The sequence below is a fragment of the Mytilus edulis genome, chromosome 8 (genome assembly GCF_963676685.1).
Source record: "Mytilus edulis chromosome 8, xbMytEdul2.2, whole genome shotgun sequence".
Taxonomy (NCBI): Eukaryota; Metazoa; Mollusca; class Bivalvia; order Mytilida; family Mytilidae; genus Mytilus; species Mytilus edulis.
Genome location: NC_092351.1, coordinates 43,359,351 through 43,374,450, shown reverse-complemented (window position 1 = coordinate 43,374,450; position 15,100 = coordinate 43,359,351). Strand labels below are relative to the sequence as shown.

At 33.3% G+C, this 15,100-nt stretch overlaps 1 protein-coding gene, 1 long non-coding RNA gene and 1 pseudogene across 2 annotated transcripts; 1 reads left to right on the top strand and 2 right to left on the bottom strand.

Moving 5' to 3' along the window:
* Positions 1 to 6,027: 6,027 nt before the first annotated feature.
* LOC139485631 (uncharacterized) lies at positions 6,028 to 7,561 on the bottom strand (annotated as a pseudogene).
* Positions 7,562 to 7,893: 332 nt separating this feature from the next.
* Positions 7,894 to 8,482, bottom strand: LOC139484104 (uncharacterized protein KIAA1958-like). The gene has a single exon (XM_071267832.1). The coding sequence runs from the start codon at positions 8,461 to 8,463 to the stop codon at positions 7,894 to 7,896; it is 570 nt and encodes a 189-aa protein (XP_071123933.1). The 5' UTR covers positions 8,464 to 8,482.
* A 3,394-nt stretch (positions 8,483 to 11,876) lies between these two features.
* Positions 11,877 to 13,650, top strand: LOC139487015 (uncharacterized). The gene is made up of 4 exons (XR_011655715.1): positions 11,877 to 11,984; positions 12,092 to 12,206; positions 12,764 to 12,823; positions 13,570 to 13,650. It is a non-coding gene; the product is annotated as an uncharacterized lncRNA (long non-coding RNA).
* The last annotated feature ends 1,450 nt before the right edge of the window (positions 13,651 to 15,100 follow it).

The window sequence follows — 15,100 nt, the reverse complement described above, 5'->3', positions numbered from 1 at the left end:
TAAAAAGTCATTGTTACACATGTAAGAGTAAGAAAAAAATTTTGTTACACAAACTAGAGGCTCCCAGCTGAATAAAAGATCACTTAGGCAAAACTGGCAAACGAGAAACATTTTAAATGACAAAATTTTCATAATAGATACATCAATTTTTACAAAATTTCATATGCAGCAAGTAAAGATCTTCAGTATTACTGGTTTTGATTTTTACAATAATTAAATTTTTTTGAAAACATACTATCTCACAATTGAAAATGGTAAAAAAAATGGCATTTCAGCATGTCTATCAAATGATCTGTAAATCTCATTCTAGTCTATCTTTATGAATGTTTTCTTATTATTTGGATACTTTGAAGCTAGAAGAGTATTCTTATCTATTATTTTTTATTTTTTCCTTCTCTTTGAATGAACCACATTCAATAGTTTACCCCTCCCCCTTTTTCCCATGAAATCTACTCAAGTGGGCCTCTTGTTTAAGTCAAATTGAAAAACTTTCCAAAACTTTTTCATGTTGAAGAATTGGCCACAATACAACTATCTTAAGACAAGAAAGACCATATCTTTCTCTTTTTTGACCATAACAGTATTAAAACATTTGACTTTTCTACTCTTTACACAAGTATTCCACATTCCAAACTAAAAGACAAATTGAAAGAGTTGGTATTACTTTGCTTCATAAAATAGAATGGCCAACGTAGATACAAGTATCTTGTCTTAGGGAGGGATAAATCATACTTTGTAAAGAATCACTCTGATTCAAACAAAAAATTCTCAGAAACCGATATTATCAAGATGCTTGATTTCTTGATTGACAACATATTTGTAACGTTCGGAGGACGTGTTTTTCAACAGACTGTCGCAATCCCAATGGGAACAAACTGTGCCCCTCTACTTGCCGACTTGTTTCTTTATTATTATGAGGCTGACTTCATGCAGGAACTTTTAAGGAAGAAAGATAAGAAGTTAGCAATATCCTTTAACTCTACTTTCCGCTATATAGATGACGTTCTTTCACTAAACAATTCAAAATTTGGTGACTATATGGAACGCATCTATCCCATCGAATTGGAGATAAAGGATACTACAGATACAGTTAAGTCGGCTTCATATCTTGACTTACATCTAGAAATTTACAATGAGGGTCGGTTGAAAACAAAACTTTACGACAAAAGGGATGATTTCAACTTTCCAATTATGAACTTTCCATTTCTAAGTAGCAACATTCCAGCAGCACCTGCATACGGGGTATATATCTCCCAATTGATACGATATTCCCGTGCTTGCATTTCCTATCATGATTTTCTTGATAGAGGGTTACTGCTCACAAGGAAACTATTAAACCAAGAGTTCCAAATGGTGAAGTTGAAATCATCCCTTCGTAAATTTTACGGACGCCATCACGAGTTGGTTGACCGTTATGGAATAACCGTTTCACAAATGATATCGGATATGTTCCTTACGTCGTAACTACAATCCCCTTCCCTTTCATGAATGTGACCTACCGAATTAGACTATTTACCGGATTTGTAATCACATAAGCAACACGACGTGTGCCACATGTGAAGCAGGATCTGCTTACCCTTCTGGAGCACCTGAGATCACCCCTAGTTTTTGGTGGGGTTCGTGTTGTTTATTCTTTAGTTTTCTATGTTGTGTCATGTGTACTATTGTTTTTCTGTTTGTCTTTTTCATTTTTAGCCATGGTGTTGTCAGTTTGTGTTAGATTTATGAGTTTGACTGTCCCTTTGGTATCTTTCGTCCCTCTTTCAATATACAAGCCTACTATATCATGGTTTTTAGACTGTACTTGAAACCCCAATGCATATAAAATTTGCAATAAAATTCAAAAAAACAAAAAATAAATACTGAAGTTGGTGTTTTTGGTGAGAATATTGATAACTTGTCATACCTAATCACAAATATCCTTGTTATGATGGTTAGTTATAGAAAAATTCTACTTTTTAAACAAATTTTTAACCAAAATATGGAATTTTCAATTAACCATGCAGTGCCGCAGACAAGAAAAGAAGTATAGACTCATGCAAAGTGAACATTTTGTAAAAAAATCTTTTCACCAAACGTTCATTTTATACATATTCTACCTAAATGTCAACAAATGAGCCATAAAAATAATAATCCTAAAGAAAAAAATTACTTTTGGATGTAGCTGTCTCTTCAACTTTGCACTCATTTTCAATAAAACTGCACAACTAAAATTTTCATCACAAGAAGAAGGTTTCATATAGGAAAAAATCTTTCTATGTTCTTTTTAATTGAAAATCATGTATATAATACCATCAAAATCTCAATATGCCTCAAACTGTTGTGCCTTATATCTATTAATAATTTTGAATGGTGCTAAGTATAAAAAACCATAATTATTACATAATTTCAGTTTTTTCAGTGTAACTTGATACCCCATGATTTTCTTCTCTTAAAAAAGTCCTTTAATCATGATGTTTTGTCATTCTGGGCACACAAAAGTCCACATGAGCTACTTCCTTGCAGTGAACATATAAAAAAAAATTCATATTCTGTTTCTGTTTGAATGTTTCTTGTGTGTATTTTTGGGCTAATTAAAATCAAATGTTTACTACTTAAGCATTTGAAAAAAGTGTATGTCCCATGCCTTAAGATGATGAAAAATCATCAGGTCCCACACCTTTGCACGTTGAAAAAAGTACATGTCCCCTTACCATTTGCACCGGTCCCCCCTGCTTGATAAATATTGCACCGTCCCTTATAATGAACGGATACAATTGTAATCAAAATATTAGATCAATTATTGGTTAAAAATAAATCTGTTGGAGGCTTAAGATGACCTTCAATGTGAGTCGAAAGATACCAAATGGATATTTAAACTCATTCGTCGAAAACAAACTGACAGCACCATGATAGAAGAAGATCAAAAGACAAACAAAAGCACACAAAATACACCATAGTTATACAGAAAACTTAATTCTGAGCAACACGAATCCCATCAAAAACTGAGAAAGATCTCAGATTCCCTTGAAGAGTCAGCACATACCAAAGGACATTCTGAAACTCACAAGTAAAAGATAAACTGACAACGCCACAAAAAAACCAAAAAAAATGCAAAAGACAAACAGTATAGTATACAAAATAAAACATACAAATCTAAAGACTTATCAACACGAACCCTACCAAAAACTGTGGATAATCTAAGATACTAGGTAAGCAGATCCTGCTCGACATGTGACACCCTTCGTGTTGCTCATTTAACTTTTAATCCGGTGATACTAATAAGTTTAATTCAGTAGGTCATATTCGGGGAATAGAGGACGGGATTGTTGTTACGACATTGGAACATATCCACTATCATCTGTGATACAAATATTCCACAGCGATCAACCAACTTGTGCTGACGTCCGTTTAATTTGAAAAGGGATGATTTCAACTGCACCTCTTTGGTCTCTTGGTTTACTAGCTTCCTTATTAGCAGCAAGTTCCAACAACCTTCAATCACGGAAATCATGATAGGACTGAATAAGCCCGATGCGGAATGGTAACTGATTCTCGGCATGTGATCAATCGAATCACTGACACTTTTAGGTGAATTTCGTGTTCACGGAAAAATACGAAAAATACGATCAGATTGCCGAAAAAAATCCTTGTTATTTTAAAAATTTCAAAAATCAAAATGTATGATCATGGATTCACAATGTGCGTTGATAATTTTACAAAATAAACGTTCAAAGATCTTGGCATATACAATAAAGAAATTAGTTATCATATAAATGTTGATACTTTTACCATGTTTACCAACATTTTATACTTGTAGACGCGTACGGTTTCGCTATTTACAATCATGATTACAGATATATATATGCGGATATCTCTGTGGGTTTTCTTTAGGTAAAGAGCAGCAGTTAGTGCATTGTTTCTTTGCTTTTGTTTTTATGTCGTTTGCGAGTAGTGACTTTATGTCATGAATTGATACACCATGTACTTCTTTTTACACTGAACTGATTCCATTTCTAAAAGGGAAAATCCATTGTTTTCCTTTTTATCTTTGTAAACTATTTTAAGATTAATTTAATACATTAAATGCTTTTTTAATACTTTATTACTAACTTGAGTATTAGATTTTTCATATTGGCTATAGAATTTTTACAAATTTTACAATATCTTGTAAATTTATTATGAAATGTTTCCTTCAATATACTAGTCCAAAGACCATTTTTAACATGTACACATAAATCTATACTTGTTAACAACTTCTCAAGATTGGATGGAACTAAAAAACAACATTGCGTAGACATCGCTATATTCTTTAGTATAAGGAAAGAGCGTTTTTTTATTCCAAATACATTTCCTGTTTGTATTGCTTTTTTCGATTGCTCTCATGGACGTATATCCTACATATTCCAGTAAATGATCAAACTCGCATCACATGTTTAAATACCTAATCGGAGCCAGTGAATCATAAAATATAGGTCACAATAAATGTATTTATTAACTATCGATAGCACATGGGTTTGTTGTTATATTGGGAACATGTGTTTATCATCGTTTACAATAATATTTAAATTATTTTAGCATAACAATAAGTCACCTTAATAAAGATAAAAGTTTAATCTAATAAAAGTTCTTTGTATGATAGCACGGACTGGTCATTCGCGGTAAAAGTTAACATTGAAAATACATTTTCATAGCTTGACCATTCGAAGCTCATTAATAGTTATCCCACGAGGACGCGGTGTGTCAGTGTAAGATCACCCCGATGGCCGGAGGCCAGAGGGTGATCTAACACTGACACACCAAGTCCGAGTGGGATAACTATTTTACATCCCAGCTATTTTAGATAAGACGAAAAACCATTTACAATTCATAAAATCTAGTTTAGAACGCCACACAACCATTATAATATACTTTATATATTACTATATGATGTATAGAGAATAATACATGGCAAAATCCGTATCGCATGCTGGATCACCACGAGAAACCAATATCAGTCCCGAGGGCCGAAGGTCCCGAGGGCTGATACTGGTCGAGTGGTGATACAGCATGCGATACGGATTTTGCCATGTATTATTCTGTTTATCATATATTTGAATGGAATAACATTTTTATGTGGTGTATCTAAAGTCCGTGATTAGTATCTGTTAATTGACCGAAAATATGTGAGAATGATGTAAATTTCAGCTCAATTTTTGTCTATAAATTTCCTTATTTGCTTATCTCAATCATTACATGATAGTCGTGACAAAATTCGGGATCGATTATACTGATATACCACAAAGCATGTTCAATAGCACTAATAAACTGCTAAATTAATATATTTCAAACCTTGATGTATTTTCATGTATTTAAATACATTCACAAACGATACTTTAAATCAAACCTGCGATTTGTTTTAAACCTCCAACTATCAGCTGTAGAATACAACACATCTTCCCAATATTTGTTTTCAAGTTAAACCAAGTTCCACTGTGAACTTTATTTTATTTCTGTAATATCATTTGTATGAATTAGGTTGTGGATGAGGGGCCTTCATTTCTGATTTTTTTTATTTTTAGGACATTTTCTCTATTCTTTATAATTTTCGCCTGTTCTTTGATATGTTTGTTCAAGCAACCTTTTCTTCGTTTTTCTGGTCTGTTTTTTTCTATCATTATTTAAGCCAATTTTGCCTTTATTCTCTATTCTATTTACCCTATCCTGATCTTGATACATAAATTTGAACAACAATGTTACCAAATATCATCTATTCAAAGATTATGGTCAGACAGAGGGATTCTTGTATATGTCTGTATATGAACTACACATTTCGACATTGTACTAATTATGCTGCACTTATTAAAATATGCATACTTTATTGATTAAAGATTTCTTCACTTAGTGCTTGAATGTAAAATGTGGTTTTTTTCAGGGGGAAAATATATACGGATACCATGATTACTTCAGGAGTTTGTGCTACCTCATCTTTTATAATAACTAAAATATGAGCCTTGGAACTTCCATAAATGAAACTCTGATGCTAAAACTAATAAATAAATATTTTAATATAACACCTTTTTTATTTCATAACAAAACAAATCATATTTATAACAACAAAATTTAAGCAATTACATGTAATGTACTTTTACTATGTAGTGTTAAACAATATACTAGAGAAAGAAAATGGGTCTTTTGATGATTTTGTAATGAGTTCTATTCTGAATCTGTGTCATAAATCACCCATTTTCTCTTGCAAGTATTTGGTTTCTTATTTTCCTTTTGTCCCTCATTTGGATGCATGTAATTTATGATTACGTCACCTTTGATGTTTGCATTGTTAAGAATAGATGGAAGAGAGCATTGCCGTCTATAACCTTGAGCAATATCTATATTTGGAAAAGTGTTAACATCAGCAGTAGTGCTAGAAATTGATTCAATAGGAACTTCTGGAGTAATGGTTGTAGTATTTGTATTGCTATTTATTTGTACTATTTCATAGTTAGCAATGTCGTTTAATGCAGTTTCAACGATTTCCTGAGAAGCGCGAAATAACAGCTGATCTTCATTATCATTTGATATAAAATTATCTTCAAAACAAGTTATTGTACTGTCTACAGAAACTGTCTTGTTAAAATTAGTAAGAACAGACGACATTTTCTCTGTTGATTGATTGATGCCTTCGAATGATTATTAATTGATGCCAAACTTTTGTGACCTGAGTGCTGCTGTACCAATGTATCTTGGACTCCATTGTGTATCAAAGTTGTTATTCCAGTCTTTCTAGCACTATGGTTAACTTTTCGTCCCTCTATCCCACCTTCCTCTGCCATCGTCTTAACTATTTTACCAATTGTGTTTTTACCCATTGCCATATTTTTGAACCATTCACCGCTTGAAGCCTTATTGTTTATTCCCACATAAAACTTTGCCTCATCTTCTTTCATATTTACAGGTCGCTTTTGAGCATACAACAAGTACATCTGGATGGGACATCTTTGATTTCCTGAAAAAGAAAAAAAATAATAAGAATAGATATAGGAGGATGTGGTTTTAATAGTATTTACTAAGTTTATGTGCTTTTGTTTTGTGTCTTTTCATCTCCACAAATGTTTTTTTTGTTTCACTTTATTTGAGATGATTAAACGATATGGGGTTTTCTCATTGTTGAAGGCTGTACAGTTGCCTACATCTTATTTTATTTGATCTTTGGTGGATATATAGTTGTGTCATTGGCAATAATACCACATCTCCTTTTTTATAAGACAAGAAGTATGTTTATTATTCAAAAAGGTATATATTTAAAATAATTATATACCTTTATCCTCGAACATCTTTGGGGGGAATGCTCTTGAATCACTGTTAACTCCCGTCCTTGTTTTAGTAGCCCTCTCTGAGTATTCCAAATATCGTTCACCTGACGAAGTTGTCTTCAGCTCCACATCACCCCATCTTAAATGTTCATGCTCTGTACGAGATCTCATCCCAAAATACATGCTGTTGTTTAGAAATACAGTGTTCAATAAGGACTGTGCATTTCCTGAAAAATAAATGATATATTTAATAAAAAAAAAATGCATATAAGAAGCAGGGAGTGTATATAAATATACATTTTTGTGGCATAACCACCTTTTTGTACACAATAGTAGGTATGTTTTGAGATTTTTGAGTATGTGTTGATTATGTGTTGCTGTTCATTGGACATTGGGGTTCAGTAATGAGTATATACAAATCGACAGACGGACACATCTATGAGTTGTACATAAATATTTCATCATAGATGGCATTAATATCTTTTGCTGGGGATCATTAATTTACCTGTTTGGTTCGTGATGCATGTACTTATTATAAAATGAATCATAAAACATGGATAATCATTTTTTTAGACTACAAAGTTATTTTTATCTTATATATCTATGTTCAGTTCCAGCATGTTTATAAATTATAGGATTTCATTACATGGAGAAAAAAATGTATACATACATTTATGTACTTGCCTCCACCCAATAATCCTTTCTGATACAACATGTCTAGTTCCTCTTTTGTAAAGGGGTCAGCCTGGTTGGGCCTGTTTCCTTTGCCTTGTTGTCTTAGGTATTTTCTTTTAGATGTCAGCACATCTCTAGAATGCTTGAAGTCCTTATCCTCTATCAAGTTCACTAGTGATCCCTTTTCTGCCAAAAACCGATTGATACTGCCCTGCATAGATTTTAGAGTGTCAGGCTCATATTCTCCGCCATCGCCCTTTTTAGCGGTCATAAAGAACCTTGCTAGGAATAAATCTAATTCGGGAGAAGGAATGCTTTCCACCTCTCTCTCCTCATTCTGTTGATTCAACCAAGTTTTGAATTTTCCAACGTCTGACTTTGTCTTTCTGACTGTGTTTCCATTACGCATCTCCGCCAAGAAGGCATTTGTTGCTTCCCTTTCCTTGTCACGAGAGTTGATTATGTCCTCTAATTGAAGAATGTCTTCTGATAGATCGTTCATCACTCGTTCTCCCATTTCGATTGAATGCGGACTCCTCGACATGACACTTTTTTGACAGTTGTTGTCGTCTGCAATTGATAATAAAATCCGATAAGTGCCGGATAGTAAAATATGAGAAGTTCCGAAAGGGGTGCGATACGGGGTATGCGATACGGGTTTAGCCATGCGATACGGGGTATGCGATAAAGGGTAGGTGATACAGACTGGAAAAAAAGAACCTTTATTAGATATACAAAATTGCTGTATTTTGTACTAAATATATGATAAACCGCCGAACACGATGAGTAGATATCAAATAATATCAACTCGCCCCACTGGCCAATCGGCCAACATTATATCGCCACTTTATAAAAAAATTCCCCACTCTTGTTTACCAACTCGTCCCAATTTGAAAAAGTGTAAAATCAAATTGAACAATCAGTCTGACAACTCACTTATAAACGTAAAGGGTTTAAACCCCACTGAATACAGGTCTGCCAACTCGCCCTACTTATAAAAATATCTTGCTTCCTTTAAGTATGTTAAATTACTGATAGTTCGTATCCAGTCGTCCTGGTGTAGTGGAATGTGTCCTGGCTTGATATGCTAAAGGTCTTGAGTTCGAATCCCAGCATATACACTGGAGTTTTTCTACGTGGAGTTTGATAGATAGTCTTTTTCGTGTAATTAAGTTTTATAGTGTATTTGGCATTCACGCCAAGATGTTACAGAACAAAGGAAAGCATGCATAACAAAAAAACTCAAACTGGGGTGATCTGGTAGGGATGATCCGTCTCAGATCACCCATGTTAAAACAAAGGAGCTGGGATGTAAGTCTTAGTGCAGTGAAGTTTCCCCCCATCCCCTCCCCCTTGTGTACATGTTTTGTATAAGCTTATAATATTGTAAATGTATTATGCTTTTTTTTTGCAGATGTTAAAAAGAACATTATGAAATTATGGTTTTGTGATATGAAAGATTCTATTTCATTATTACTCATTGTAGATATGTTTGTAAGACATGTATGCTGCAGTGGTGTTAGTGTGCTGGCAAAGTGATTTGAGGACAGTTGAATTATTTGATAATAAAACTTTGCTGCACTCGTCTAGGCGAGCTGTTTCCCATATATATGTGTTTGAGTTTTTGTTCATAAATACTTTATTGGCGTTTGAGGGCACGAATAAGAAAATAATAACTAGAAGTTGCCAGTTTCTGAGAGATGCATCTTTAAACCAATTTCACTGGGGTAAATGTGATCTCCGTAACTGCAGTTACGTATATCGAAAGATGGCGGACGATGTTTCTGGACAATTTTTCTTATGTCAATTTTGTAATAATAATGTATTATTCTTCGGTAGGTCGTGTCTATTTTGACGTTATACTAAATTTGAAACTGAAATACTAAGTGTTTTATTCAAAATTTTAACCGAAAAATGAAGAAAACAGCCATTTAAAATATCATGATATATGGGTAACTGAGTTGAATAAATTGTTAATGATATACGTAACTGGAAATATTGGTATCCGTAACTGAATTTGTTTCTACAGAATTCAATCATGTTTGGAATGAAATAAATGTCTCCGGTTAATTACAGCCGATTGCATTGAGTGTGTAGGCAAATGTAATAACTTTGGTTAGCTTGTTTGCTAGCTGAATAGTTATCAAAGGTACCAGGATTATAATTTAGTACGCCAGACGCGCGTTTCGTCTACATAAGACTCATCACTGACGCTCATATCAAAATATTTATCAAGCCAAGCAAGTACGAAGTTGAAGAGCATTGAGGATCCAAAATTCCAAAAATCCAAAAAGTTGTGCCAAATACGGCTAAGGTAATCTATTCCTTGGATGAAAAGAAAAATTAAAAAGTTTTGTAAACAGGAAATTTATAAAAATGACCACCTAATTGATATTCATGTCAACACCGAAGTGCTGACTACTAGGATGGTGATACCCTCGGGGACGAAACGTCCACCAGCAGTGGCATCGACCCAGTGGTGTAAATAGTTATCAAAGGTACCAGGATTATAATTTAGTACGCCAGACGCGCGTTTCGTCTACTTAAGAACCGTGAAGTCATTGTTAGGTAAACTACCCGCCTAGTAGACTAGTTCGATAGATAACTAATTTATCTGTCTGTAGGAGTAAGCTACTTCGAAAGGAGGGTTGTATACCTTACCTTATAATGACTTCACGGTTTAGCTAGCAAGCAAGCTTACCCAATCAATATATTACCTTAGTTTGTTTACACACTCGATGGAATTGGCTGTAAAGTATAATTAATATGAATTAAACCTAGCTTTATAGATAGCTAAGCCTCTCACTTTTTTGAGAGTCACATATAATTCCTTTATCTTAAAAACAATTTTTGAGCAAAGCAAACAGACATGTTAGGTCAAAATATATTTGAGGTTCAATGAATCACAGTCAACATTATTTTAAAACCTTAATCACTGCAAAACAAAATTTAAAACTATTTCGACAGAGAAACACAAAATGGCAATTAAACACTTTGAAAACAAAGTTCATAAGCTAAATTTGAAAGCAAGCGTACACAATGACCATAGCACCGTAACAAAATGGCGATATCGGTATGAATACTTGACACCCCAAAAAAATGTCCAAACAGTCAAATAGAGTAGGTTAACAATATACAAATACAAGACAAGATAGCACAATATCACGTACATGAAATGATAAATATAAAGATCATAAACACTACTTTTCACGACCCTAAAAAGTGACAGCGGATTTTTTTAATGTTGATATAACATTGTGAGCATATTTTTTTATCGCAATAATTTCAGATTTTTTTTTTCGAATTTATGATAGTTTTATTTCCGAAGAAAACTATGTAATCGAAGATAACAACTGATGCACTGATGCAGAAACAAAGTAAATCAACAGTTATGAATATCCTTCTCTAAACGTTTATAACAGTTACGGATATCAGTCTATACAGTTACCAATGTCCTTGGGATTTTTTGAAATGACGATTTCTCCATTTAGCAGTCGAACTATGAAAAGAAGATTTGTATTTCAGTTTCAAACTTTGTGATACTTTTAATCAGACACGAAATACCGAAGAATAATACGTAATTATTGCAGACTTGACAAAAGAAATATTGACCAGAATCATCGTCCGCCATCTTTGGATATACGTAACTGCAGTTACGGAGATCACATTTACCCCAGTGAATTTATAATAAAAATAAATTGTATATTGATTGGTATTTGAGATCTTATATTTGACAATTTTCATGCAGATGTTTGCAAAGTAAAAAATAGAGTGAAAAGACAAAATGGGAAGACATCATTTTATAGCTTTTCGGTTATAAGTAAACCGTTAAAAATGAATTTCTTGCAAATTTTGCACTCCAATGAATACGATTGTTTATAAGGTGCCATACTGCGCAACACAACTTAGATAATATTAAGACATGAAAGATAGTCAACAATTAGGTTAGGACAAAAAGATAACAAACTTAACCGCTCCTTGGTTATATATCGGAGAGAATGAGATACTTGTTGCTTTGCTTTTTTATAGCGTCATTAGGTAAGGAACTAAACATTGATTACACTCAACTCAATAAAATGAGACACCATATCTAACGTTAATTGTATATAAAAAAATTATATATAAATGTAACATATTTTTTCCAGCTGTTTTAGGAGAAGGGTTTTTCCTTAAGGACACATTGTGTGCTAACCTAGTAAACTGCTTCGTAAGTCCATGTTTGGGTAAAACATGTCCTGGAAATCCGGATGCTGTGTGCACGTGAGTTTTCAAATATTTATGAGATGTTCATTCCACGGTAACCTCTTCCGCATAACTAGCCCGACTGACCTATTTTAAAATTTAAAACAATGATTTTTTACAGGGAAGTAGAGTGTCTCAAAAGCCCCGTTTATAAATACAGGGACTTAATTATCATCGAAGTTAACTTGCAGACATTTGTATGACGTGCTACGTCATGATTCGAAGGATTTGAATTCTGCAGAAAATATTATATGATCAAACACGGATATTGTTTGTTTAACGTCCAGTGACAAATATTTCATGATTTTTTTTTAAACCGAATGAAATTATTACAATTACTTTTTTAAAAGAGATACATGTATCTTCAAAATTTTTGAAATGGTATTTTATAGGAAAAAAATGTCAGTGCTTTAACAATGCATGTTTAATTATAAAAACATCCAAAAGATTATACAGTTTTACTTTTTTCCGTGTGGTCGTTTCATGAATCGTTATGTCCCCATATATTGTAGAACAGTTTATTTTGGCCTAAATGCCATATGAATATTTTTAATTGGAATATTCTATATATAAAGGGCAAACTATTGTGGAGGATGTAATTACGACTTCTACGTCGGAAACCATAAGGTCCTCTGGTAAGTATTTGATCTAAATAGATAAAGGAAGATGTGGTATGAGTGCCAATGATACAACTCCCCATCCAAGTAACAATTTATTAAAGTAAACCAGTATAGGTCAAGATACGACCTTCAACACGGAGCCTTGGTTCACACCGAACAGCAATCTATAAAGTATGTATATATACATGTATATATACAAAGCCAAATAATCCATCACGGATTATTGAAGTCAGTACACATCATAAATGAAATTTTCAATGAGCACACACTGGCGGAAATGTATTTCAACTTACTGACCACGACTGGAATCAATTTTGAAAGTCCATACGATAAAAAATTTATATCAGAAATCACATTTTAACACCATAACGGATCACTATTAATGTTAATCTGTACATATTCTTATCATTCAATACACTAAACACAGTTGACAGACACATTGCTTGTTGTATCTTAGTAACGGGTATTTAGATTCACGAAATCTTTTCGTTTACCAACGAACCATGAAAATGAGGCCAATGTCATACAAACTATGCAAAACAGACATGAACACCTACCAAACTTTTTAATAATGAATAAAATAAAGGTTAATATATAAGAAGGTCTCAATTGGATGATAATGGGTTAAATAATGAATGAGCTAAATTGTACCGCAAGACATGACTATTGCTTTGAACTAACAAAGTGCCTTACTTGATATCTATTTTTGTTCGTGTCACAATAAAACACAATTTATAACCATTTGTATTCATTTTTTTCAGCTGAGTTTATGATAACACCTGAAAATAACAAAACATCGGCTAATTAGTATGACGATGAAATTTAAATAAAATATTTCTCAATGTTTTGTTGAGTGGTTCTTATGTTGAGGTATATTACTAAGTCTTATGTCTGAAAATTGTACAAATATCTCTTCTAATCACATGGGATTTTCTTATTGTTGGAGGACTACGGTTGCCTATAATGTGTATATCCACTTCAATTAAACTTTGTTGGATAGTTGTTTCAATGGCAAACATACCACATTGCCTTATTTCTATATCTTAACAAAACTGTAGTAGAAGATAGCTGGACAAACAATGTATCCTTGCTTGGACGGACGACAGACAGACGGATGGACAGAGAGGGGCAAATTAATATGCCAAACGACATTTGAGCAAGGGCATAAAAAACAAGGACAATCTTAATCATTCTTTCAGAAGCAAGTTATGAGATTTTAGATCTACATTTTTTCCCCTAGAAACTTGTATATAACTGAGTAGAGGTCGAAAAGTGGTCAAATTCGGTCAAATAGAGATCGGGTTTTGGTCCAATTGATCTGGGATTCAAACAATAGTAGTCGTAATGATCGGTAAGCGATCAGAAATTGGTCGACTTAATCTGGATCAAAGATCAAACAAGATGGTGATGATCGAGAAACGATCGGATATTGGTCGAACAAAGGTCGAGATAATCAAGTTCTGATCGGTAAATTTATTTGAATTCCAACTAAACTTGATCTCAACAAGATCATTTCTCTGTCATTTCTAGATAATCCTGAGAAAACCACTGACATTCGGCTGAAAAATTGTCAAACATAGTTTTGGAGTCGGACCAAGCTTCGAATTCTGAAATAAGCAATGAAGCAATGATTTGAACTACTGAAAGAAGCTTCTTTCTGACTTGATCCAGTTTTCGTTTGATAGATAGTTTTGTTTTTTATCTCTCAAATGGAATATAGCAAGAGGTTTTAAAAAGAGTTTAAGAAAAAAAGAACAGTAGCCGAGTGCATAGTTCGTTTAAATAAATTTTTGTCGTTGAGATGCTATCTCGTTGAGTGAAAAAAAACCTCGCATATATCTGGCTTCCATTCAAACCAAACACATATCTTTGGTTATTTATGTAGCTAGGTTGCTTTCTCATTGACTTTTAACCCATATTTCATATTGATGCACAATACACATGTAAATAATGTATATATTTAAACATGAAGTTGAGGTGTTATGTCATGCGTAAATAAGCCAGAGAACAAAAAGCAAAAGAGAGACTCCAAGAACTAAATCGAAAAAGACGAAATGATCTGATGTTTAAGAATGACCTGTTTGGTCGCTCGTAATCGGTTGTCTATCAATATAGTTCCTGTCAATTTTTATGTAGGTAAGCTATTTTTGCTGTGTTTTTTTACACATACAAATCTACAATGGCTAAAAGTATTATTCGTGTTATTTTTTTTAATAGTGAACTTTATGATATTTGTATTATGCTTTAGATCATTGAGCCATTGTGGGACTACATGTCAAAGTTGTACGAAGG

Bases quoted from the DNA above. Each gene is read 5' to 3' on its own strand.
- LOC139484104 (XM_071267832.1), bottom strand. From the start codon at position 8,463: ATGGGAGAACGAGTGATGAACGATCTATCAGAAGACATTCTTCAATTA.